This window comes from Procambarus clarkii, chromosome 1 (genome assembly GCF_040958095.1).
Source record: "Procambarus clarkii isolate CNS0578487 chromosome 1, FALCON_Pclarkii_2.0, whole genome shotgun sequence".
NCBI lineage: Eukaryota > Metazoa > Arthropoda > Malacostraca > Decapoda > Cambaridae > Procambarus > Procambarus clarkii.
Window position 1 is genome coordinate 38,796,785 of NC_091150.1, and position 27,972 is coordinate 38,824,756.

At 40.1% G+C, this 27,972-nt stretch overlaps 1 protein-coding gene across 3 annotated transcripts in view; it reads left to right on the plus strand.

The window, feature by feature from the left end:
• Positions 1-26,014, plus strand: part of RtGEF (Rho-type guanine nucleotide exchange factor) — a 117,219-nt gene extending 91,205 nt beyond the window's left edge. For all 3 annotated transcript variants that reach the window (XM_045763026.2, XM_045762873.2, XM_045762947.2), the window contains exons 13-14: positions 17,994-18,084; positions 23,032-26,014. In XM_045763026.2, the coding sequence (XP_045618982.2) occupies positions 17,994-18,084; positions 23,032-23,209 (269 nt within the window). In that variant the 3' untranslated portion in view covers positions 23,210-26,014. The remainder of the gene's footprint in view (positions 1-17,993; positions 18,085-23,031) is intronic.
• Positions 26,015-27,972: the final 1,958 nt, after the last annotated feature.

Here is a 27,972-nt window from a genome sequence, read left to right on the forward strand (position 1 = left end):
TCTTGGATGGCTTCCTTGTCTCTCCCTCCGGAATCGTTGCTGTGGCTGCAGTCCCAACTTTGCCTGCTTCTGGAGGGCTCCCGGGTCACTTGACAGGTTGCTCCAGCAGTTGTGCGGGAGTCTGAACTTCGCTGGTTTACCTGCCAGGTTGGATTTGGCGGCTGTTCTGGTTCCTTCAAGGATCTCCTATCCACCGGTCTCGCAATCGTTGGGTTTGGATTCTGGGGCTTTGCGTCTGTTGCTGCATCGCTGGCTTCCTCTTCGGGTTTTTCAGGGATCAGTGCTGTGGCGCCTATCCGAGTCCTCACTCGATGTGTTCACGGATACCTCGTCTCTCAGCTGGGGCTTTGTGGCCAGTGCTCACCAGGCTGGCCAGTGGCATTGGGCTTCGTCCTTATGTCAGGCTCACAGCACTGTTCGGGAGTTTGTAGCTATTTGGCTGTCGCTTCAAAGGGTGCAGTTCGCTCGGGGTTTGACGATCAGTACTCCGGTGATTCATTGCCTGAACCGAGGGGGTTCTCTTCAGTCTTTGGCTCTTTGGGGATGGTCTCCAAAGAGACCATCTACTGGATTCTCAGGGTTTGGCTCTCCGTGTGGTTCATGTCCAAGGGGTTTCCAACATCCTAACAGACGGCGTGTCTTGGTTCATTCTCCTGTCCACGGAATGGACGGTCGACGCCAACTCCTTGCACGGATGAGCGGTGCGACGGCGGAGATGAGGTTTGCTTGTTTTATTTTGGGGGGTTTTGCCTCCCTCTCATTTTAGGTGACAATTTTTTTACCATGTGGGGGGTTTGCTTTTTTATGCTTACCTTTCTGGGTGCCAAACCCTGTTCGATGGCAGACATGGAATGCTTCCAGTCACATGGGGGTTGCCATAGGCCAATGCTCTTCATGCCTCTGAGGGGGGCCAGGTTCTGGCTTGTGGTCCCCGGTAGGCAAGAACTCTAATTGACTGATGCCATGGTCTTATACATACATATCAGCCTGGCAAGTTCCGTGAAGCCTCCGAGGCTCGCCTAGAAAATGATGTTTCATTACGTTCAACTCTGGGTTTTTTCTATTTCTGTTTCCTTCATTAGACTCACTGGATGCTTTTCATACAAGATACTTGTCCAATGATGATTGCTTTTGCATGCGGTTTAAATTGTTCCTAACATAAGACAGCATTGTCATTCAACAGGTTTTTAACACGGTTTGACACAGCTTTGTCAGGTTGATATTTTTCAAGAAAACTTTGCACTTACCCCTCATTATGCACATTTTTTTTAGAACTAGGGACATCCTACCTTCATCCTCTGAAGAGAACTCCTCAATTGCCGTGTGTTGCTGCTTCCTGTGAAGGTCCTTCAGTTCTTTTGTGGTGAGCTCTGCTCTGTGCTCCTCCACTAACTCATCATCATTAGCACTAACCTCCAAGCCAAAAGACACAATATCCTCCACAACAGTATCAAATCGTTCAAAATCCCTTTCTGCTACAGCATCTCTCTACAATTTCCTCCAGTCATAGTTCATGGTCCTGTAAGAGACTCTCCCACAGGTTTTTGTCTATGAGGCTTAAGCAATGGAGGATGTTAAAGTAGTTCTTCCAGAATTCAGCTGGGTATCAGAGGTCACTTAAAAAAACTTCATTGTAATGAGGTTAAACTCCTGCAGCAACTTGGCCTTCATGCCTGGAGGATGAACAGGGGCATTGTTAATCACAACAACAATGTGCCCGTGTGCCAGACACGGGCACCACTTTCACATTATGCTGTGAAAGTTCTTTCTTCATTTCTATTGTGGTTCTAACCAATTTTCTTTTTGCTTGGCTCTTATCACTAGCTTTTTTATGTGCCATGGTAACTTATTTACACTAAAAATATCAAAAGTATCCAAGAGAAAAGTGTAATAGGTTGTGAACGGAATGACAACTACTGTACGGTGAAACTGACATGTCAGGGACGCGTGTTTGTGAACACAGCATTCGGGTGCAGAATTGTTTGAGTTGGGGGAGGGGGGGTGGCAGTTTGAGTACCGAGGTTCCACTGTATATGTGTAATATTCATACTGTATAAAATGTATAGTATTAAAAATTCCAAAACTCTTTGTCAAGAAAGATCTCATTTTTATATTGAATGTGTGTATGTACATTTTTATCTGCAGTAATTAAAACAAGAAGTCAGTTACATAATACTGATGCTGTATACAAAAAACTATCATGTAGTGGAAATCAATTTAAAATGATTTATGGACATCAGTATTAATTAGAATATTTTTATATAGTGTTCTGTGCTATATCTTCCTATAGGTAGTACCTATTAAAAATACAATATAAAATATTAGATGAAATAAGTCTTAAATGTGATAATGCAGAATGATTCTTGAACTTAAGTACTGTACATTGTTATCATTATTTGATCATTAGACAATTACTGTTACTCATCCTATGTAGTTTTTCCACATTTAAGTGAAAAGGAGTAGCAAATCCAGGTTACATTTACCCCTTTTGTTTTAACTCTTCCCCCATGAACATAATACTGTCCATTCTAATTCTAATCCAATGAGTGTAACAGGAAAATAATCAGGTATGTGCAAAGGCTGGTGAATATCATCAATTTATTATACTGATGCATTAAGTACAGTACTTGTTTAATTTACTCTCATTATATTTTGTGAAAACATTCAACAAATTTCCTAATCTGGATGATTAATAAGCTAAATTTTCTGTGGAGAGCCCCTTCAGCTCCCCGGAGCTATACTGGGCTAATGTGCATATATTTTAAACAGTGGCACCAGTCAATCGATGGAATTCTTAGCCTACCTGGGACCATGAGCCAGAACCTCATGGTCCCTCCTCAGAACCTCAGAGTACCAAGGATGATTACAACTGGAACCAATGGTAACTTTCCAAGGAAATGCTACCCAGGGAACTTATTAACACTTTCGCGCTTTAGATTAGAGATAACTCGTCGCCGGTTTTTCTTACGATTCCGCATAACAGCCTACTTTTCTCGTCCATCGAAAAAATATTTCTATAAATTCCATTTTTTAACTGAAATGGATGGGGATACTTTTGTTTTGTAGAGAATTTATTTGCGAATTTTTTGGTACCAGAATGAATATTATATCACATAAACTTCTATGAGTAAAAAAAAAATACACAAAGTATGTTTGGGGGTGTGGCGAGCGTGTGGCAGTGGGTTCCCTTTAGCCGTTGATATATCCAACACGTGGGAAATATTTGTATGTGTTATGTATATGTCTGTGTAGGGAATTTTACTGCGATCACTGTCATACAAATTATAAAATGTTTCAACAAGTATAAACATGACAAACATCAAACGAACGAAAACAATGCGTTCGTTTCTGCCACGAACGCATACTGAGCGACGTGGTTCTATATTTGGCGCTTCTCTTACACATGCTTTGTACAAATGTTATACAGTTCATCTTATAGAAAATTTTATTGCGAACACATTGGTATAAAAAAGAAATACGTACATAGAAAAGTAGGGTCAGGAAACGTATAAACTTTCCAAGCATGATTTCCCCCCCTGTGTTTTCGCCAGTGCGCTCGCGGCTAACTACTCTCCACTTCACACACTCTTGCGGGTGGGCAATTACCTATATTAAACATTCATATGCATATGTCCGTGTAGAGAATTTTATTGTGATTCCAATGATACCAAAATTAGCGATGTAGGACAACTGTAGGCTTCGCAACCATTAAGAGAGTGGAAACATTTTGTTGCTGTTTGGCGCTCTCGGCGAGTGATCTGCATAGTTTTTTATTTGGTGTTGATACTCCTCATGCTTGGGCGGCATTTTATAGGTATGCTCTTATAGACAATTCCATTGCGAACACAGTGATACCAAATTTAAATACGTGCGCCTTCAATTATTGTCAGGACAGTCAAAAGAGTGTACACTTTTTCGGTCTTACCGCGTAGGCGCGCGAAGTGCCGAAAGCATCTGGGGTATTGTTTTTTTTTGAGCGCCGAAAGCGCGAAAGTGTTAATTAGATCACTGCCACCATCTTGCCTGTCTCTTAGTTATCTCAAGCAACGTGGCAAGAAGCATTGCTTGGCTTTGAGAGTCCTCTTATAGCTGTCATTATTAAGTTGTTTGCCAAGAGATTATTCATAAACAGGAACAAGCTGACTAGCGTGGAGCCAGAAAATATTTCAATTAACTCTAGCTGAATCTGAGGTCACAGGCTGACCTTACCAGGATGTTCCCATGGTGAGTCATGGATGCACTTTCTCTGGGCGTTACATTAGGAGGGCCTGTGTCTCTTTGGGTCGGCGGTTGCAGCCAGTTGTCTCGACTTCGAGTTGAGGAGTGAGCAGCGACCGCTTCCCGGGAAAGTCCCTATGGTTTTTATCTGTTGGTAGGTAGCTCCAGGGAGCCAACGGGGCTCCCCTCCAAAAACCAGCGTTGAATGTAATTAAATGCCACTTTCTGGGTGATTCCCGGAGGCTCCATGTCAACCCTCCCTCCCACTGGTTGGCGGTTTTTGTAGGTTTTTTGATGTCCAGCCTCAGAACTGAGAGATGGATGGCCAGAGCAAGGTTCTGGGGCTCCGCCTTTCCCCTCCCAGGGAGGGTGGAGCTGCGCAGACAGCGGTGACGTGCGACTCATTTGCTCGTTTCTGTTTGAGGAGTTCTATCCACTTGTTTGACTTTTTGTAACAATTTTCTCCAGAATAGGGGTTTGTTTTGGGATGCTTACCTTTCTGGGAGCCTAACCCGGTTGATGGCAGACATAGAATGCTTCCAACCCCACAGGGGTTGCTATAGGCCATTGCTCCTCGTGCCTCTGTGAAGAAGCCAGGTTCTGGCTTGTGGTCCCGGAAGGCCCACAGAACTCCATACACATGACTGATGCCAAAGTCTGACATTAGCATATCAGCTCCGGGGAGCCTCCGGAACTCGCCCAGAAAATGGTGTTTCATTACATTCAACACTTTTTCTGGGGGGAGCCCCGTCGGCTCCCCGGAGCTATCCCAGGCTGATATGCTAATTTCAGACTTTGGCATCAGTCATGTGTATGGAGTTCTTAGGCCTACCGGGGACCACGGCCAGAACCGGGCCCCCTCAGAGAGGCAAGGGGAGCAATGGCCTATAGAAGCCCCCGTGTAGTTGGAAGCATTCTATGTCTGCCATCGACCGGAACAGGCACCCAGAAAGGTAAGCGCCCCAAAACAAACCCCTATTCTGGTTAAAATTGCTACCTAAAACCGAACTAGTGGATAGAACTCCCCAACCGAAAACAAGCAAACTAGTGTGACGTCACACACTGCCGCGCCGCTGTCTGCGCAGCTCCCCCCTCCCCGGGAGGGGAAGGGGGAGCCCCAGACCCCCCGCGCCGGCTACCCACACCTCAGTTCTTGAGGCTGATGCTATAGGCGATGGTCGTGTGCTCTGGCTCCGGTGTCGCTACTGCACTGTGTTTTGGTCGTGGTGATAGTTTTGTTCGTTTGCAGCCGTCTCCTTCTTTTCTGGCGAAGAATGAGACTGCTGCGTTCCGGAGGGGTCCATGGGTGGTTGATGCTTGGTTGGTCAGGCCGGGGGTGCATCATGTTTTGTGTCCGGTTGCGGCGCTTCGCCGTTATTTGCGCGCCACAGCTTCTGTGTCCGGGGACGCGCTGTGGGTTGATCCAGTTTCCCTTCTTCCCTGTTCGCGGGTTCGGGTCTCTCAGGTCGTCCGCAGGGTTATTAGGTCCAGCCAGCCTGCGGTCTATCCCCGTGCCCATGACGTTCGTAAGTTCGCGGCTCTTGCTGCCGTCTTTGGGAATATGTCTTGGTCTGATATTCGGGCGCGGGGATTTTGGCGGTCGAACAGGGTCCTGGCTGCTCGTTACCTTGTGCATGTCCCTGGGCCTCGTCGGGCCTGTGTTGCTTTGGGTCGGCGGTTGCAGCCAGTTGTCTCGGCTTCGAGTTGAGGGGTGAGCGACGACCGCCTCCCGGGTAAGTCCCTCTTTTTCTGTCTGTGGGTAGTTAGCTCCGGGGAGCCGACGGGGCTCCCCCCAGAAAACCAGCGTTGAATGTAATGAAACGCCATTTTCTGGGTGAGTCCCGGAGGCTCCCCGGCATCCCTCCCTCCCTCCGGTCGGCGGTTTTTCGCGTTTTTGACATCCAGCCTCAAGAACTGAGGTGTGGGTAGCCGGCGCGGGGGGTCTGGGGCTCCCCCTTCCCCCTCCCGGGGAGGTGGGAGCTGTGCAGACAGCGGCGTGGCAGTGTGTGACGTCACACTAGTTTGCTTGTTTTCGGTTGGGAAGTTCTATCCACTAGTTCGGTTTTAGGTAGCAATTTTAACCAGAATAGGGGTTTGTTTTGGGGCGCTTACCTTTCTGGGTGCCTGTTCCAGTCGATGGCAGACATAGAATGCTTCCAACTACACGGGGGCTTCTATAGGCCATTGCTCCCCTTGCCTCTCTGAGGGGGCCCGGTTCTGGCCGTGGTCCCCGGTAGGCCTAAGAACTCCATACACATGACTGATGCCAAAGTCTGAAATTAGCATATCAGCCTGGGATAGCTCCGGGGAGCCTCCGGGACTCACCCAGAAAATGGCGTTTCATTACATTCAACGCTGGTTTTTTTTTTTTCTTTTAGAAAATGGAGCAGCCTACCCGACAAACGAACAAACCTTTTGACATTTCTTCTTTCTTAAATTTAAACAAAATTTTTTAATTTCTATAAATAAAATAAACAATTCAATGCTTTGCAACATTACAGCAGTCACCCCTTTACATCCCAGCATCATTAGCATCTTTTAAAAAATATTTCATTAATTTGCATCGTCGGAGGCGTCCGAGAATTTGCGAGAACCAGTGGGAACGCTAGGAAGCACCACATGGTTTTCTCGTTAACCGAGAGGAAGCTCGTCAATCGAGACAAATTTTCTGCGAGTCGCTTGCTCATTACCTGAAATGCTTGTAGATGGAGCCGCTCGTCACCCGAGGTTCCTCTGTAGTAGATAAGCACAACCTACGGTGCTTGTGTTCTTTTATTTATAAGAACAAAGACAGCTATATATGTTCTTATACTGTATATATAATATATCATATCTTTATATATTTATACAGTAGAACCTTGATTAACGAATTTAACCCGTTCCGGCACCGAGCTCGTCATGTGAAATGCTCGTCTTTCAAAACAAATTTCCACATTTAAAATATTGGAAATAAAAATAATTCGTTCCACCACCTAAAAACATCAATATGATATTCGATTTTTTAAATAATAGAGTAGCCTACCAGACATACACTGAACGAACGTTTATGACATTTTTCCTTTTTTCAAATTTGTTAATTTTTTTTTTTTTTTTTTTGCATTTTTTTATTATTTTTTTTTAAGAAATATGGAGCAGCCTACCTGACATACTCTGAACAAACCATTATGACATTTGTTCTTTTTTCAACTTTGTTCACTTTTTTTATTTTTTATTTTTTATTTTTTATAGCAAAAGGTTCGTTCAGTGTATGTCAGATAGGCTGCTCCATGTTTCTTAAAAAAAAAAATAAAAAAAAAAATGAATAAATTTGAAAAAAGGAAAAATGTCATAAAGGTCCGTTATGTGTTTGTCAGGTTAGTATGTTCCATGTTTCTTAAAAAAAATAATAAGAAAAAAAATAACAAATTTGAAAAAAGGAAAAATGTCATAAAGGTTCGTTCAGTGTTTGTCGGGTAGTATGCTCCATTATGACAATCTTTATTTGTTTCAAATGTGTTCAATTTGTTTTGTATTTTTCATTTATTTATTAATAATGGAGCCGCCTACCTGGCACATACTGAACGAACCTTTATATGACTTTTTCCTTTTTTCAAATTTATTCATTTTATATATATATATATATATATATATATATATATATATATATATATATATATATATATATATATAATATATATATATATATATATATATATATAATATATATATATATATATATATATATATATATATATATAATATAATAATATTTTTTTGAGGGACTCTCGGGTGACCTTTCTAGAGCTAGGCACCTGGGTAGTTCTACATGTATCATGTCACACGTCTACATATCATATCATGTCTTTAGAATCATAAGGCGAGCGCTATGTCATGGGTTCGTATCCTGGCCGGGGAGGATTTACTGGGCGCAAATCCTTAACTGTAGCCTCTGTTTAACGCAACAGTAAAATGTGTACTTGGTTGTAACAACGATTCTTCGCGGCATGGGATCGTATTCCAGGGACCTGCCCGAAACGCTACGCGTACTAGTGGCTGTACAAGAATGTAACAACTCTTGTATATATCTCAAAAAAAAAAAAAAAAAAAAAAAAAAAAAAAAAAAAATGCCTCCTGGAGACCAGGCAGAAAGAACCTGGTCTACTCAAAGAGGCACAGGAAGCTGGGGATAATAGATCAACCCAGACAAAGAAAGAATACCACCAGGAAGGTAGGACACTCCAAAATACATATTAGCACCCTTGACAACTGGAAATTGGTTTGTTTTTTTCCCTGTTCCAGGGCTTGCATTTCTCAGGTTGTTCAGTGTCATTAAATCTAGCCAGCCTGCAGTCTACCCTGAAGCCCAAGATGTTCACAAATACACAGCTTTGGCTGCTTTCCTCTCTAACATGTCTTTGGCTCATATTTATGGTTGTGGGTTTTGGGGTTATAATGGGGTTCTGGCGGCTAAGTATTTCGTCAATGTTCCTTGTTACATTCGGTCGTGTGTTGGTTTAGGCCTTGTCTCATGGCCTGGTTTCTCTTCTTTGTCCTAGTGTCTGCTGCCTTTCCTCCTTCCTGGTAAGTTCTGATATGTTCTCCAGAAACCCAGCATTGAATATAATGATATGCCTCTTTTTGGAAGAGACTCTCGTGAGAGAGATAAGTGACTCTGATTTTCCCTCTTCCTCCAGGTTTGTCGGTTCACTATTCTTCAGCTCCAGAACTAAGGTGAAGAGTGAACTGAGGACTGGGAAGGGAGGGTGGACTGGCTGTTCTCTGTGATTCATTTGTGGGGTTGTTTGACAGTTTCAACCCTACAGTTGTCTGTAAAGCTTCACTGAATTTCTGGAAACTTCTTCCAGTAGGATGGTGGATTGTCACCTGCTCTCTGTACCTCTATGAATATGAGGTAGGCCAGGTACCTGGTAGACCAAACAGAATGTCCACAAATGATGTGACCCTTTAGTATGTAGCAATCTCAACAAGATAACTTCAGGGAGTCACCAGGGCTTCTCCTGAAAGAAGCGTTTAATGTCATTCAAATGCTAGGTTGATATTCGTAAGCATATCCTGTCTATTTTCATTTCGTTTCCAACATGTCTTTGGCTGAGATTTAGGTTTGTGGGTTTTTAGTATTCCAATAGGGTGCCGGTGGCACACTTTCCTTAACACTTTCGCTCGGTAACGACTCAGCATTGCGTTGTTTTTTTAGTAGATGCATTACCGGTAACGACACAGCATTGCGTCGGCGGCAAATTAGTGGCAGCTTCGGGAAGGGCGCGCCGCGGTTCTGGACATTATATGCATATACTCTTGTAGGGAATTTCATTGTGAATACATTGATACAAAATGAAAGACCTAGGACCAGAATTGAGGTAGCAAAGTTGAAAAATAGTATACCCATTTTATTAGCGCTCACTGGGATTACGCTCCATCACTTTCTCTGTTTTCTGTGGGTGGTACGCCTGACTTTTGGACTTTACTTTTTGGACTTTTGCATATACTCCTGTAGGGAATTCTATTGCGAACACAATGTTACCAAAATGAAAGACCTAGGACGAGAATTGAGATATCCATAGTGAAGAGCGTGTACACATTTTATTGCTCTTGCGTGGTTCTGGGTAATACGCTCCTACTTTCTCATTTTCTCGCTGGGCTTTTGGGCTTTATATGCATTTAGTCTTGTAGAGAATTCTATTATGAACACATTGATACCAAATTGAAAAACCTAGGACGAGAAATGAGATGACAAAGTGGAAAAGAGAATACACTTTTCAGTATTACCGCGCTCTCTATGTAATGAGAGGTGCCTTGGGGTGGCGCAGTGCTCTCTTTCTGGGCCACTTTCATCTTGTCGGTGGGTGGAGCGCACTGCAGTTTTTTACTTTATATGCATATACTCTTGTTGGGAATTCTATTGCGAACACAATGATACCAAAATGAAAGCCCTAGGACGAGAATTGAGATGACAAAAGTGAAGAGTGTACACATTTTGTCGCTCTTGCGTGCTTTCGGGTAACACGCATTCACTTTCTCTGTTTGTTATGGATGGTATGCCAGGCTTTTGGGCATTTATATGCCTTTAGTCCTGTAGAGAATTCTATTGCAAACACAATGATACCAAATTGAAAAACCTTGGACGAGAATTGAGGTGACAAAGTTGAAAAGATTATACACTTTTCAGAATTACCGCACGCTCCCGTGAAACGCCGAAGCCCACCCGAGGTAGTGTGGGTCACACGAGCGCGGTGCAATAAAGTGTTAATGTGCTTAGACTGTACAGGGCTTGCCCTCTCTTCAAGGGTTACTGGATTCTGCTCATGTCTGTCCCTGGTGGGTCCTACTTTTGTTTCTTTTCTTCGTTGTTTCTTCTCCATGGTGAAATAGCTCCAGGGGAGGCACTGTAGGATCCCTCCCAGAAAGCCAGCATTGAATGTAATGGAATGCCTCTCCCTGAGGGCCCCTTTAGTGGCTCCCTATTACTGCCTGACCTCTTTCATGGGTTTCAATTTTTGTTTGGCCAGCATATGTCTGATTAGTTGTCACCGACTGGACCTCTAGCTGCTGAAGTCACCATCTTGATGGTTGGGGTAGTGTAACTAACTATGGTACTGTGTTCCTAGGTATCAAAGTTGCTAATATTTTCCTTGTACTTTGTTTTAGTGTGCTATACCTTCTTAGTGGCATATACATCTGGGTTGAGTTGTATCCCCCCCAAACTCCCTGTGCCACTTTGGGGGGGGGGTATCAGATTCTGTCTGGGCTCCAACAGATATTTATGATTCTCATGGGCCAGGTGCAACAATGCATATAGAGCTATTCAGGTAGCTAGCTCTAAGGGGACCACCAATAAGAAGTGTTTAATTACATTCAATGCTGGATTTATTTTACAGGGAAGAGGCTTTGAAAGAGTGCAATATATGTATTCTACCTTCAAATGTTGCATATATTTTGTTCATATGTTCACTGTTACTGTCAATGTTTTGCAAGTAATTTTTCAATAAGAAGCATTTTAATGAGAAATTGTGTCTTGGGATTATACAGCCAGTGGAAGAGTTAAGAGTATTTCCTTGCATATTGAAAAATTAAATACTTTTTATAATAAAGAATGTTAAGGCTTCAGAGGTTCAAATTATAGTGCAGAGTTTTGCCAGAGTACTGTACTGGCAATTTAACAAATGTGCCAGCAATGTTATTTCTAATGGGAGAGGTAGGGAAATTTATTTTCCAACTTTAGTTTGTCTACAAAACAATTTGTATTCCTTCTGTTTTTCCTAAATAATCCACATTACTCTTAATTTCTTATGTTAATAGCTCTCAGGGTAAAAGTTTTGAGTTTGGAAAAGTTTGGTAAGTTTTATTTACATCAGAGTTCCTTGTAATTTGACCTTGGTTTCATAAACAAATTTAAGAGTACAGTACACTTTTTAATTTAAATTTTTTCTGCAAAGCTGTTTTGCAGAATATTTTTCTTTGATAATGATGATACAAAATACCCGTGATTTTTGGGCCTTTTAAAATTAAGAGTTTAAATCTGGGAGCTGCGACTTTCAAACCTGGTGACCTATAGATGGTCATCTTCAGAGCAGTCCTCTGATGGTAATACCAAGCTCATGTAACTTGTCTCTTTTAGAAGCTCTTGTTACATCTCTTAGCTTTATATAGAAGTTATGGAATTAAAGTCTATGTTGTATCTTCAGCTTTTTCTTAGCAGCTTTTGCAGTTACACATAAAGTGTTATGCAGATATGTGAAAATGTTGACAGTTTACCATAGGGATAAAGAGGTGAGATACATATACATATATTTTATACTGATCTAAAGCCATACTTACATAAAAATTAAAAGCTTACCTTTGTAGAACAGTTAAATGTCTGCTTCTGTTATGTATAGTTAAATCTAAGTTGTATATAATGAATGGTTTATTTACTCATTCCTCAGAACATTTTTTTATTTGAATTTCAAATTAGTATTTTCATGATTTGTATAAAATAAACCATGTTTATCAAATTCTGATTTTCTGGCAATGGTCATACAAATTGTATGCAAAGACCTAACATGTGTAAATTATCTTTATTTTCATAATAACTTTAGTATTGTAGTTCAAAGTAGGCTTTTAATTTGTTATTGAATATGACTTACATGTTTGGCCTCCTAACAGGCTGTTTGCTTAAAAGTAATGCATTGGCAAGTTGTTTGCAAGCAATATCTCTTGTTCTTTCATCTTTTCCATTAATATATTTTTGTGTTTTAATTTTTTAATTTAATTTTTAACTTTTATGAAACAGCTTACATACTGTATACAGTATGTTTTATATACATCATTTTCATTTAGTTTTTGTTAGTGATGAGAAAGAGAGGCTTAGTTGGTCTCAGTAGATAATGAAAGGTGCCCAGAATCATAACAGGAGATGGCAACCTCTTTTATTATAGAGTGAAACATGTGATAAGTAGGGGGGGTAACACTATATGAAGTGAGTCAGTTTCGTAGCCAGAAAAGTAGAACAATATATAAAGGCAGCAGTGTTTGTGATGAGAAGCATGTTAGTGTTAGAGGCAACATGACTCGGGTCAGGCACCATTCTAAAACAATGTACACGACTGGACCCCTCCCCCCATTTCCATTGGTCCCGAAATGGGACCCCAGATCTCATTTCAGTCTATAATGCCTGTACTTGACAACTAAGGAGAAGGATCTCTCGCTTCCCTCCACTTTCAGCTAATGTTGTTTGTAAAAAAATGGTTTGGAAATAGCACTTTGCCGTATTGAAAACCTGCATGGAACTTTAACTGAAAAGTAGGAATATTTACCTGATCCTTGCTACTATTGATACTTCCAACATTAAAGCATAATGTAATATTAGCCCACGTAAGAGGTGAAATGGTGTTAGAGCCAGGGTAACTGAGCAACACACTACCCACTGAGAATCAAGCCAATTTTATGACCAAGTTGGAAGTTATTTATGATATTATTAAATGTGAAAAGTGTGTTGGCTTCACAATTGTCATCCTTGATGGGGAGAATAGTGTTATGAGGAGGAAGTTTACAAATACTGTACAGTAATAAAAGTATTGAGTGCTTGGTAGAGCAAAAAGACAGATTTGTTGTTATATACTACATCAAATCTTATTCAGATGCATTTCTCTTGATAATTACTTTACATGACTCACATGAACTTGTACACCAGCACAAATGTAGAATAATCATGGAATGCTGTGTGGCAAATGCAAATGCTAGAGGTATTTACAGTGTTCTGTTGATATCAGTGCTTGCTGAGAATTGCAAATGTTTAAATTCATTGGTAAAGCTTTAAAAAAAATACATACTTGTCAGTATGCAAAGAATCTGGCTTGTATTAATGATATAATTTGCTGACTTTAAAATTAAGAGAGTGAGATTTTGGATGTAGTACCTAAAGAGTCAAGGCCAGGATTCATTAAACATTTAAGTGTTCACTTATGGAATCTGTACATCTTTGCTCAATAATAGTAGGTTAGTTTGTATTTATTAAACAATCTATGACCTCCAAAGCACTACAGTGTTATCCATAACAATAATAACCTTGGGCTGCAAACTTTCAAAGTTCATAAACTGTTTAATAAATACAGACTAAATAAACTAAATAAATACAGACTGCCATGACCGATGAAAGATGAATAAGTTTTGTAAATGCACATTTTAATGCTTGATGAAACCTGGCTCTCTTTGAGCAAAGTTTTAATAGAAAAATTAGAATAAAGATTTGGATTTGTAGGATGAGAGCAAGCTGTCCCACTCTGGGTATTATGACAGCAGTAAACAGAAAATAAGTTATAGTACAGAATTATGTACAGATCTTTGTGTGTGTGTACAAAGTACAATATTGCTCTTTAGTACAGAAGAATGACAAAAAGGACTCTATGCAGATTTTTCCCATTATATATTTTAGTTACTGAAGATAAAAATAGCACTGTATGTGAATATATCAAAATAATTAGTTTCATAGTTTCCTGCCATTACTAATGGATGCAAGTGGATGATAATGTTATAGGGGCATTATTTATGAATTAATTACATTTTTCTTTACTATCTCTGTAGACTACTGGCTATGCCATTCTGGATTTTTTGTGTTCATATATTGTTGCATGTTTCTTAATTTAAAAGCTTTGGCTGTTGTTGTGTTTCTCAGATCCCAAATATTGCGGGATTCATGTGATTTTTACTGGAGCAGTTATTACAGAGCTTCAGTTAAATGGTTTTAAGATTATTTTGTGCATGTGTATTGACAGTTCTTTTGTCACTCCTAAATATATTGTTATTTCTTGGGATCTATTTTGAAAGTTTATAAATGTAACATTGTTTATTGACTTTAAAAACTATGAGTATTTTGTACAGACGTTTTGTCAACTTCATTATTTTTTTTCTGACTGTTTTCTTATGACAAGGACATTAGTAATGCTTTAATTTTAGTGAATACCTGTATTTTAATTTCCTGCTTTGTTATTGTCACGTTCTGTAGTAGAAAAGTACAGTCAGTGGAATTTGTATTTTCTGGGAGGGGCTCCTATGGTGGCTCCCTGTTGCTAGCGACCAGGATACCTCCACCTAATTTGAATCATACCAAACCCCTGGGAGTCACTGTAGGCCTACCAGGGACTATAGGCCAAAACCTGGTTCCCTCTATAAGTGCATAGGGAGCTGAGGATTCTAGGTCTCTCACCCCAAGAAAAAGTCAGCAAAAAGGTAGAGCAAATACAAAACGTATAAGAGTAAGATTATCTGTTTTATGTTTGTAACAAAAAAACAATATCCCAAAATGATCCACCTAGTAGTTAGTGGTTCACCCACTGCTAGCAGCTGCCACTACCAGATGGCAGCACTTCCAGCTACTGGATCCACCCAGTCATTATGCCTGGTCTAACATGACAAAATCACTCCCATTTTTTGTATCCACTAGCACTCTTGGGGTCCCAGTTTTTCAAATAAGTGACAGTCATCCTTTGGACTCTGCCCTGCAGGGGGACATTTCCTTGCATACTTGTTCTTTATTTTAGTTTTTGCTTCATGTATTCACCTAGTTGTGCTTGCTGGGGTTGAGCTCTGTTCTTTTGGCCCACCTCTCGACTGTCAATCAATCAACTGTTACTATCTTGAGGTTATCTTGAGATGATTTCGGGGCTTTAGTGTCCCCGCGGCCCGGTCCTCGACCAGGCCTCGACCTCGACTACTAATTATTTTTTGTTTTACACACCCAAAACCCCCAGGAAGCAGCCCAAAACAGCTGTCTAACTCCCAGGTACCTGTTTACTGCTTCATAACAGGGGCGTCAGGGTGAAAGAAACTGCCCATCTGTTTCTACCAGCGCCGGGAATCGAACACCGGCCCACAGGATTACGTATCTAGCATGCTATCCACTCAGCCACTAGCGCCCCTTGCGCCAGCACTCCAAAACATGTGCATGTATTTCTATGTTTTCCTTCTTTTATATGGACTAAGATTAACTGTTCACCTTGAGCTGTACGCATCTAGAGTTGCCTTCTCTAGGTGCTTCTCTAAGTTTTGTCTGCTGTGTTCTTGGCAGTCCAACAGTGTTATCACTCATTATATGGTTCCCTTTTGTATTTTGTTCTCTATGGTAAGATAGCAACAGGGAACCACCAAAGGAGCCCTCTCAGAAAACCAGCATTAAGTGTAATGAAATGCTTCTTTCTGGTGAGTCCTTGGGAGCTCCCTGAACCCTCCATTTTCTTTCTAAGGGCATCGGTTTCGTTCTTTCCTGACTCAATGACTGATGAGTTGGCTGGATGGATCCAGTAGCTGAGGCTGCTACCACCTGGTGATTAACATCTACTATTAGTGGGTGACCTGCCTAACTACCATGTGGATCATTTTGGGGTCTCATTTTCTGTTTTTACTTTTCCGTTGTCTATATTGTTTCACTCTACCTTTCTGGAGTTTTTTCTTGGTTTGTGTGGGAAAACTTGACTCGCGTAATTCATTTAAATTGATACTATTTTCGATAGCTACGAAGGACCGCCACTTTTTGTGAAAAAGTGAAAAACTAGGTAGAGCAAGTGGTTTTGTTATATATTCCATGAACTAGTGTCCTATGGATGTTTTTAATTAATAATGCATTGAATATTAAAGGTACTGTAAATTATGAGTCAAATTCACTCACCCAAAATGGGGGGTTACATGCTAAAAGATTAATATTTAATATATCCCTAGCATTATTCTGGCGCTGGTTCTTCGCCAGAGTAGTAATAATACTGTAATATGAATGTACATTAAATTGGTTATATAATAATAATTAGAGATAAATGTACCTCAATATGCTATAGGAATGTGAAATAAATTATAGCAAAAATAAAGGATTAGTTGAATTGATCTTAATAAAAGATTATTACTACAACTAGGTTGTTAATATCTACAAACAACTGTTAACAGCTTAGGTGTAAAAATAAGAGATGTGAAATTGGTGGCCACACACCACTGACGACGTGTTGCGTCGGGGAAATTGTTGCACATGAAGGTGGGGTAGCCTAACTCCTCACTTGACATGGACGCGGGAGCTGAAAAGCAATTACAATGTAGAAATCTTCTACGTAAAAACTAATAAATATATCTAACAATACGGAATTCTTCCTCATATAATTTGAATGATATATCTGACACTGTAGAATTCTTCTACAGACATGAATGCCTATAAATTCCTATGTAAATTACGGAATATGGCTAGAGAGTAAACGTACTGGATTTTTATTGTATATAAATGGTCTAACGACAACTAGCCTAAATGTTAATAATGATCACTAGGAAACAAATAGAGAATTAATAGTTGCCAGGCCAAGTGTCCTGTTGTTCGAGGGAACGACTCTAATCCTCCGTCCTGAACTGCTGTTGCTAAGACATCGACTACGGGCTGGAGAATAATTAGTTCCAGGATACTGCCTGAAACTCAGTACCATCATAATCACCATCATGAACTCATCATCATAACCTGCCGTTATGTGCCGAAATAATGTGGCACTGCTCTCGAGGTTGAGGGAGCGAATAAAATGACACTAAGCAAGATCCTTGCAATGGCGCCTCTAGTACGAGTGACGTCTCTAGTCACGCCGCTAACACGCTGCTAATATGGCGTCGTCGTCTCCGTCTTCCACGCTGGTATACGCATGCGTATACCATGCTTTATTTTACTTTGCAATATTTTCCACTGTAGTTGTTAATTCACCTAAATAAGCGAGTTCAGTAAGCAGTAATATGTTATATAAATAAAGTAACTAAATAAATTATTATCCTTAGTAAAGGAAAATAATTAACTGGACTCTGTTTAGATTCAACTAAATGTGGAGATATTTCATGTTTCAACTTGACGTTATCTCCCGGCATCATTCAGACTAGGAAGGATTTGGTAGAATACTGTGTCGCAATAGAAACATTAATTGGATTAATTCTACAAATTAGTAAGATTAATAATTACTATAGTTAATACAATGATGATGATGTATTATAGTACAAAAATGATGTATGGATGTATGAAGTGTTGGATAATTTCCAACAGTTTGAGCCATCTAGACTTGTCAGCTTCCTGCGCTTCTATAGAGGGAGCCAGGTTTTGGCCTCCAGTCCCTGGTAAGCTTATGACTCGCAAGGGCCTGACATTTATTGAGTGGGGCTTTCTAGGTACAGTAATTAGCAACAAGGAGCCACCTAGAACAAACCAGAAAAAAAAATTGATTATATTCAGTGCTGGTTTTTGTTACATCATTATTTGCTAAAGTTTGAATACACCCTTATTAATATTTTTTCAGCTTTACTGGATAGTCCTCAAGTGCTGATTGCAGAGGAAGAGAAAATCATTGTTGAAGAAACTCATGGCAACCAAATTGTAATGGAAGAAAAGTAAGTTCTTTTCTTTTAAGGATTTGAATGTGAAATCCAACATTTGTAAAGTTTTTGTTTTTCCCTTATACAGGTGACCTTCTTATAATGGATGTTTAGAATTGTATTTTTGCCATAATGTGATTTTTATTTATTGATCAATAATTAAAATTTCCTTCATTATTATTATATAATATAACACACGATCATGTTAAACATGCCTGTCCACTCAAGCAAAGACAACCATGATTTGACTCCCTCCTCACACCCACTAACTCTCACAACCACTCACACCTACTCACTCTCACATTCTCCCACTCTTACTCCTCCCCACTCTCACTTTCCTCACATTACACACAGAAATCACAATAGTGTGATGCATCAAATGAATAAATCCACAAGGGCCGTGATGAGGGTTTGAACCTGCATCCAAGAGGATCCCAGACGCGCCTTAATTGACTGAGCTACGACATGGTTAAAAAAATTGCAGCCGGTAGTTCATCTTGACCTACCATGGGTCCTGCAGTCACTCCGAGACACATACCAGGTTTTTACACAATTCCCCCATGCACCCGAGTTCTGCCAATAAGCTACTCTACCTGTTCGCCCCCTACTTCATTACACACAGAAATCACAATAGCCTGATGCATCAAATGAACAAATCCAAAAGGGCTGTGATGAGGATTTGAACCTATGTCCGAGAGGATCCCAGAGGCACCTTAATCGATTGAGCTACGACATAGTTAAAAGAATTGTAACCGGGAGTTCAACTTGACCTACCACGGGTCATGCATCACGCAGTTGTGATTTCTGTGTGTAATGAAGTAAGGGCAAAGAGGTAGAACAGCTTATTGGCAGAGTTCGGGTGCGTGAGGGAATTGTGTAAAAACCTGGTTTGTGTCTCAGAGACTGCAGGATCCGTGGTAGGTAAAGTTGAACTCCCGGATGCAATTATTTTAACCATGTCGTAGCTCAGTCGATTAAGGCTGAGTGTCTGAGCGTAAAAATGTCTGGGATCCTCTCAGACGTAGGTTCGAACCCTCATCACAGCCCTTGTGGATTTCTTCCCATACATATCCGCCCAATCCTTCACCTGCTAAAATGTTTACAAAACCATGTGTATTTCCTGTGTAAATACTTTAAAAATGTTTGTGGTGGTCCATATTAGTGAATATTACAGTACTGTATCCTTACCTAAACATCATTTATCACTGTCATCTCACCCCTTTCATAGCCTCATCCAGAGAAGAAAATAGGCAGTGAGACTTGCGAGGGACCATAGTGAGTCACTATGAGTTGGCCACATCTGTACTCCGGTCACTATCATCCTCGCACACACATTCTCTCTGCCATACACCAACCCATCTAATACCAAATTCATTACCCACTCACCAATTGCCACCTTTCCGCTTTCCACTATGATGCTTCCATTACCACCCACCTATGACCTCTCACCCATTACAACCCACCCAACAATACACTACCACCCACCCACCATCAAACACTACCACCCACCCACCCACCCACCATCAAACACACTACCCCCCCCCAACCATCAAATACACTAACCCCCCCCACCATCAAATACACTACCCCCTCCCCCCCTTAAATAAACTACCACGCACCCACCATCAAATACACTACCACGCACCCACCATCAAACACACTACCACCTACCCACACACCATCAAATACACTACCACTCTCCCACCCACCCACACACCATCAAATACACTACCACCCTCCCACCCACCCACCCACCATCAAACACACTACCACTCACCCTCCCACCATCAAACACACTACCACTCACCCACCCACCATCAAACACACTACCACTCACCCACCCACCATCAAACACACTACCACCCACCCTCCCACCATCAAACACACTTCCACCCACCCATCATCAAATACACTACCACCCACCCACCATCAAACACACTACCCCCCCCCCCTCCCCCACTAACCAATACACTGCCATATTCTTCATAGAAGAAGAGATATTTGACATCCAGTAACTTCCTCCCTTGGGAAATAGTGATTATGTCCTGTTGGAAATTAAATATGCTTTGCAATACAATCTAGAAGAGAATGGGGACATTGAAACGGTTGATGTAACTCGATTTCAAGAGAGGACACTATGGGGAACTTCGAAAATTCTTTAATGAGTTTAATTGGACAGACTTGTTGCTAGGCAAAGAAGTACATAAATGAGATGTATGCTAAATTTTGCAAAATATATGAAGGCGCACAAACATTCACACCAAAAGAGAGATGCACGACCATAAAATAGGATTGGTTCAACAGAATTTGTGAAAGGGGCAGAGAGGAAAAGACAAGAAAATGGTTTCAATATAGGAAGGGGCCTAACCCACATACATACCAGCACTACAAACAAGCAAGAAACAATTACTCAGTAGCGAGGAGAGAGGCAGAAAGGAACTTTAAGAAAGGTATAGCAGATAAATGTAAAACAGACCTAGTCCTTTTCTTTAAATTCATTAAAAGCAAGCTGCATGTAAAGGATAAAGTCCAGAGATTAAGAACGGGAACAGGACTACTGAGAATGAAAAAGAAATGTGTGAAATGTTAAATGAACAGTTCCAAAGTGTGTTTGTACAAAATGAGGATTTCATAGAATTGGACCCAATACCAATTCTAGAGCATGCCATAGAGGTATCTCAAGATGAAGTGGAAAAATTACTCAAGGGGCTAGGAAGAAATAAAGCAGTTGGACCTGATGGAGTTTCACGTTGTATGGTGCCCAAATCTCAATAAGCCCACAAGTAAACTGGAAAAGGTGCAACGGCATGCTACAAAATGACTTCCGGAACTGAAAAACAAGAGTTACGAGGAGAGACAAGAGGCATTAAACATGTCAAAACTAGAAGATAGAAGAAAAAGAGGTGATATGATCACCACTTACAAAATACTAACAAGAATCTACCAAATTGACAAAGAGATGTATGCTAAATTTTGCTAAATGCTTGATGTATGCCTGACACCAGCAACTTCATAAACAAGAGGACACAGATTCAAGCAAGGAAACAAAGGTGCTGAAAAAATATTAGAAAGTTTTCTTTTGGAAACAGAGTGGTAGACAGTTGGAACAAGCTAAGTGAGAAGGTGGTGGAGGCCAAAATCGTCAGTAGTTTCAAAGCATTATACAACAAAGAGTTCTGGGAAGGTGGGACACCACAAGCATTGCTCCATCCTGTAACTACACTTAGGTAATTACACTGCCACCCACTCACCCACCAACCAACACTTTGCCACCCACCAACATAAGGGGGTGTTTTGGAAACTGTCCCTCGATGAGATTACTGAGAGATGTCTCATACTGATTGAGGTGATTTCCGGATTGATTCCAGCAGGCAAAATACTCTTTATTGTAATTCTTATATAATTATCTATATATATGAGAATAATTTATAAATTGTAACCATGTGTATTGCATATACTGTATAGTAAAAAGATAAATTGTATATAATAATTATACCTTAATTTTCAATATATTGTAATAATTAAAATAACAATTTCTCATATAATATGAGACATTTATAATAAATCTTATTAATACTGTACAGTACTAGAAAAAATAAAAAAAAACTATTTAGAGAACTCGACAAGCACCTTCATAAGATATCTGATCAACCAGGCTGTGACTTGTACATGCAGCCACATCAAACAGCCTGTTTACAGCCCCCTGTAATGTTTACAGCCCCCTGTAATGTTTACAGCCCCCTGTAATGTTTACAGCCCCCTGTAATGTTTACAGCCCCCTGTAATGTTTACAGCACCCTGTAATGTTTACAGCACCCTGTAATGTTTACAGCCCCCTGTAATGTTTACAGCACCCTGTAATGTTTACAGCACCCTGTAATGTTTACAGCATCCTGTAATGTTTACATGTTTACAGCACCCTGCAATGTTTATAGCACTCTGTAATGTTTACAGCAATCTTGTAATGTTTACAGCACCCCCCTGTAATGTTTACAGCACCCTGTAATGTTTACAGCACCCTGTAATGTTTACAGCACCCTGTAATGTTTACAGCACCCTGTATTGTTTACAGCACCCTGTAATGTTTACAGCACCCTGTATTGTTTACAGCACCCTGTAATGTTTACAGCGTCCTGTAATGTTTACAGCGCTCTGTAATGTTTACAGCGCCCTGTAATGTTTACAGCGCTCTGTAATGTTTACAGCACCCTGTAATGTTTACAGCGCTCTGTAATGTTTACAGCACCCTGTAATGTTTACAGTGCTCTGTAATGTTTATAGCACCCTGTAATGTTTATAGCCCCCAGTAAACTTTACAGCACCCCTCTAATTATTGGACCTATTATACTGATTACATTTTTTCTTATCTGCAAATTTGCCAGTACAGAATTGGAATGCCTCTCTTTAATGGCCATATTCAAACATACTGTTCAGCCTCTAGCTTTCTATTGTTTTGTATTTTCTAATGCATCTTGTACTACAGGGTGATCCACTAATACTCCAATGATTTGTTAATAATTAAATTAATTAAAGAGCAAATATAGTATAGGTCACTGATGATTTTAGTATACTGTATATTCTCTAATTTGTTTTGTTTTAGTTGAAAAGTATAATAAGTTTATGATATAAAAGTACAGTACTGCACATGAGTGAAATCGAACCCTGGGCATGTTGGGTACACTGTTGAAGTGTCTCTTAAACCTATTGCTTCATGTATACAACTCAACTATGAAAACTTCTATCCATGCTGTCATTTTCTTACTTCCCTCAAACATTAGATAACAAATATTCACCTTAAAATTAAATAAAATATGGATATTAAATGCATTATAGTATTCTTTCAATTAAAAATGAGTTGGGCAACTCTTTGCACTGTTTTGTAGTCTTGTATAAATAATAAATAATTTAGCTATTTATGCTTATTAGATGTACAGTATTTTTATGTTATCTTTATTGTTATAGAAGCCTCGTGGACACAGTCTATGCCCTGAAGGACCAAGTTGCCACACTCCTGCGTGATTACCAATCTCTGAAGAAAGCCTTTGAGTTTGAGCAACAGGCCTCAAGAAACTTGCGTAATATTATGAAGCAACATGTGTTACTGGGAAGAGATGATATAGTATGGGATGTGGAGGTGTAAAAGATAATGAATACTGAATTTCACAGTACAGTACTTTGTACTTGAGATCTGTCCATAGTCTTTTCATCTTAACTTAGTCATAGCCTATGAAGTTATAGCTAATTGTCAATTTGCATAGAGTAAACTGTATAAAATATACCTGATATTCATGACACTTGGTTTAACTTTTTTTTGTTTGGTTGCTCTGATTTTGGTTGTTCTGTTTAATTCAGTCATGATTATTTAACTAAATTAGCAGAGGATTTCTGTCATTGGTGTATATCGTATCATTTATTTCTGTAGTACCTGGTTATAAAAGTCTTTTATTTGTAAACAATGCAAAAATAATGTTAGTTTTTGGTAAGGCTTCACAGTGGCTCCCTGTTGCTTGCAACCTAGTTAGCTTCACATATTATAAGTCACACCAACCCTACAAGTCATTAAAAGAATACCTGGGACCCAAGGTGCAAAGAGCAGAGGATTCAAGCTCATCCTGAGAAATATGCCACCAGAAAAATAGTGAAACACTACAAGGCAAATCGAAACAACTCTGAAAACTAGATACCCAGTAGATTGGTCATTCACCCATTAGTAGCACCAGGTGGTAGGACTGGGAGCTCTTGGACTGGCTGGTGGAGACCCTCAGTCATTGGCTTGGTATAGCAACATTCACTAGTGCACCCCATGTCACATTAGCCCTTTGGGTCCCAGTTTTCCAGTTAAGTGTTGGCTATCCTTTGGACCTTATCCTGTGGAGGCCATTTGGTTGTGTTTGTTTCAGCTTTTATATATGTTTTAGGTGCAAGTATTTGCCGTCCATCGCTTGTTGTGTAGACTTTGAGAAACTGTTCTCCTCGAAGTGCATGGGTTCAAGGTTGCCTTCTTTAGGCACTCGCTGGTGTTGCCTCTTCCTTGTCTAGGTTGCCTACCCTGATGGGTTTGGGTGTCTGTCCTTGAGGAGTGCCAGCCTCCTGTGGAGGGTGCCTTCCACTGGGTTGTACACAGATATGTGAATCCTCTGCGAGGCTCAAGGTTGAGGGGCCGTTGTAATCTTCTTTGTCTGGGGTTCTTCACACTAGCTGTTTTGTGGGTTTCCCTTTTGACGGCGCTGTGGGGGAGATGCCTGATTTGTTTAGCTCTCATGGTCTCACAATGCATGAGCCTTCTGGGGCTTGCAGTGGAAGTGGTCCTTAATCCCTTCTTTGATGTTGAGGATCCAAGACCACCAGTCTCTCTGCAGCCTCTATTGGTCATAGCAGAGAGGTTGGATGATGGCGTGGTCAAGTTAGCCCCTGCTCTGTGGTGGGTGTCCCACTTGTTCTCAGTCCTCAAGTGGGACTTGCAGGACCTGCAGTATATTCCCAATATATTTTATATTGAATCACATCATTTCCTGTCCAACTTTCCACATGACTACCTTAGCTCAGGTCTGCCTGATGTGGCAGGCAGATTCCTGGATGGTGTCCCAGGATCTATGGGACACCTATTGTCATTTATTTATTTATATATATACAAGAAAGTACATTGGGTTTGTGAGGGATACATAGCATGGTATTTACATTCTTGTAAAGCCACTAGTATGCGCAACGTTTCGGGCAGGTCATGTATCCATTCATCTCCAGTTTAAGGACTGGCTGAATTTTGGTGTGGGGTGTCAGGCTTACCATTACAGTATTGGGTTCTTCTATTTCGCTAACAGCCCCATTCAAAGCTGGAGAATTGCTGACCTGGAAAGCGTGCAAAGATCTAGAATCCACTAGAATCCACTCAATAAAACGTCTAAATTATTGAGACTGCCTAATAATTTTAAATTTGTATTCCCTAGAGTGCAGGCGAGATAGATACATAATAATTTACACAAAAAAAATATTAGGACTGGTCCCAAACCTGCACACAGAAAAAACATCACATGAGACCAGAAGGCATGGCAGAATGTGTAAAATAACCCCACTGAAAAGCAAAGGCGTAAAAGGCATGTTGAGAGAGAACTTGATCAACATCAAAGGCCTAAGACTTTTCAACACACTTCCCCTACACATACAGGGCATAACTGGCTGATCTCGCGCAGTGTTCAAAAGAGAACTCTATAAGCACCTTCAAAGGATACCTGATCAACCAGGCTGTGACTTGTACATCAGTTTTATTTGTTTTGGACTAAGTCCCCAGACTGTGTTACCCATTCATTGATCTGGATTCTTATTACAGCCCAAGTGAGAGAGAGAAATTTTTAAATTACCTGTATTACCCAGGTTCTCAGGTTTTTAACTGCTCTCCTAAATATAATATTTTGCCAATGTGGATATGCACGTGTGGTACTAAATAGGTAGCTAAAAATAGTTATGTATAATAGGAGTTTGATGACAATATAGTGGTCACTGATGGCAGCTCTTTGAATATGCAAGAGTGTGGATTAGTATTGTCATATATAATTAAAACCAGTTTTAGTTGTAACAAACCATAGATATAACAAATTTCATTTGACTGATATAGTATTTGTCAAATTCCTTACACCAGAAGTAACAGTTTTGTAATTTTGACTTTGTAAATTTGTTTTTTCAATACTACTGAAGAATGATCGTCTATTTGCAAATTCCTTCTGACATTGCCAATAATAATTTGTTTAAGGTTGATTACTAGTAGTTAAAAAGTTTTAACCATGATGCAGATGTTAAGATTATTTTACTAGATAGGACACCACATGGAGGATGGTGAACACTGATGTTATTATTTCTTAATCAACTCATGTGCTGTCTATATATTCCTACATCCTTTGTATTATATGTCTATACTGTATTCTTTGAAAATTTATTAAAACAAAAGCATTCAGATTTTGTTTTTCTCTCCTATGTGGATATTTAAGTACATGTATATACTGTACTATATGTACTAGGAAGGGTTCCTGGCATTGCCCAGGTCTGTCTGTCTATCTCCCCATTATTTCTACCTACCTATACCTATCTCTACCCCTACCTATCTCTTCATCCTCTCCTCCTTCAAGAAGCATTGAAAGAAATGTACGAGTCTTGGATGCTTTGCTATTCCTTTCTCCTCTCTTCCTGTATCCATTCTTGTTTCTTTTCAGTAATATCCCACATGAAAATGACCCAGGGTTGTGGATAATTGGTAATATTTTGTAAATCATTTAACTTAAGCCTACCCTGACCATTCTATGTCTGTCCCATACCCGAGTCCCTTTCCCCTGCAAATTTGCATGAGGCTAGTCCAAAACATCTGGCCTCAAACTCTGGACAGAGAGAGACATTCTCTCTTATAGGTATATACCCAGCATTGCCTGGGTCTGTCTCCCATCTGTCCATTTATCTATCCATTTTTCCATTATATATCCATCTATATCATTTATCCACCTATCTACCCACCTATCCATCTATCTACTCACCTATTCATCCATATATCTATCTGTCTGTCCATCCAATAATTTATTCATCTGTCCATCCATCCATCTGTATCTATTCAATTATCCATCTATCTATCAGTCTATCTAATTATCCATCCATCTATCTGTCCATCTATGTATTCCTCCATGCATCTGTCTATCCATCAGTCTATCTATCTACTACTGTCTCTCTTAAAAAAAAAAATTTAATTGCCTACCATTGGTCTGTGGATAGTCACCAGTGAAAGGAGCTTAACAATGTGAAATACTAAAAAATAATAGTTTCCCTATTTATTCTGAGAACGGTGTATGTGTTGAGAAGCCTTTAAAGCTGTGGAATGGTTGTCTGTTTTATGTGGCAACGGGCAAATTATGAATAGCAAGAAATTTGTGAAATTTCCAAAGAATAATGAATAATGGTGTATTATTCAGTGTCACGTGCCATCTGGACACCTTGGAACCAAGATTGAAGGGAATTATCAGGAGAAAGTGTTAAGCCATTTATGACTACATAGCACTTGGAAGGGATCAGGATAAGGATTTGGGATGGGACGGGGGGAAAGGAATGGTGCTCAACTACTTGGACGGTCGGGAATCTAATGCCAACCTGCATGAAGCGAGGCCGTCACTCTACTGTCTAGCCGAAGTGGTTGGGGACTGAGACTGAATGAGTAACCTGTTGTCTTTTTTTTCTGTAACCAAGTCTATAATTTCTTCATCAATTATGTTGTAACACATATGGAACCATAAGAAGGGATAGTATGGGGGGAGTGGAAGGGATGAGGGAGGTTGGGAGAACTGTGGAGAGGTGATAGAAGATAGGATGAGGTAGAGGTGTAGAAAGAGATAGAAAATGGGATGAGGTGGGGAGAGACTGAAGGGAGAAAGCAAGACTCAAGAAAAAGAGGGAAAATTTATGAGAAAAGAGGGAAAGGTGGATGGATTTGAAACAAGAAAATTACTGCCATCATCCTTTCAGGGGAGCAAAAGGCTGTCTTAAGATACTCTTATACAATACAATGTTTATTCAAAATAATCTGTGCACAAAGAACATAGGAGTAATGTACAAATTGTAGAGACAGGAGTTAAACAATCTATGAAGCCAATATTACACAAAGTGTTTCGGGCAAAAATATAAAATATTGTTTTTTTATTAACAAGCTCAGGTATACACAGCAATGTGCTGCTACCCTATTCTATATGAAAGATTACAGTGTAGATAAAAAAACTAGCTATAAGTTCATCTAATATCCCCATCTCACAGGATGGTTAGTCATACATGGAATTAGGATAGAACATGAATTGCAAGGCTGATCTTATCCTGCACTAGCAAAATCTGGGTACAGCACATGAATATCTTCCAATAATCGTCAGTGTAGGAAGTAATTAT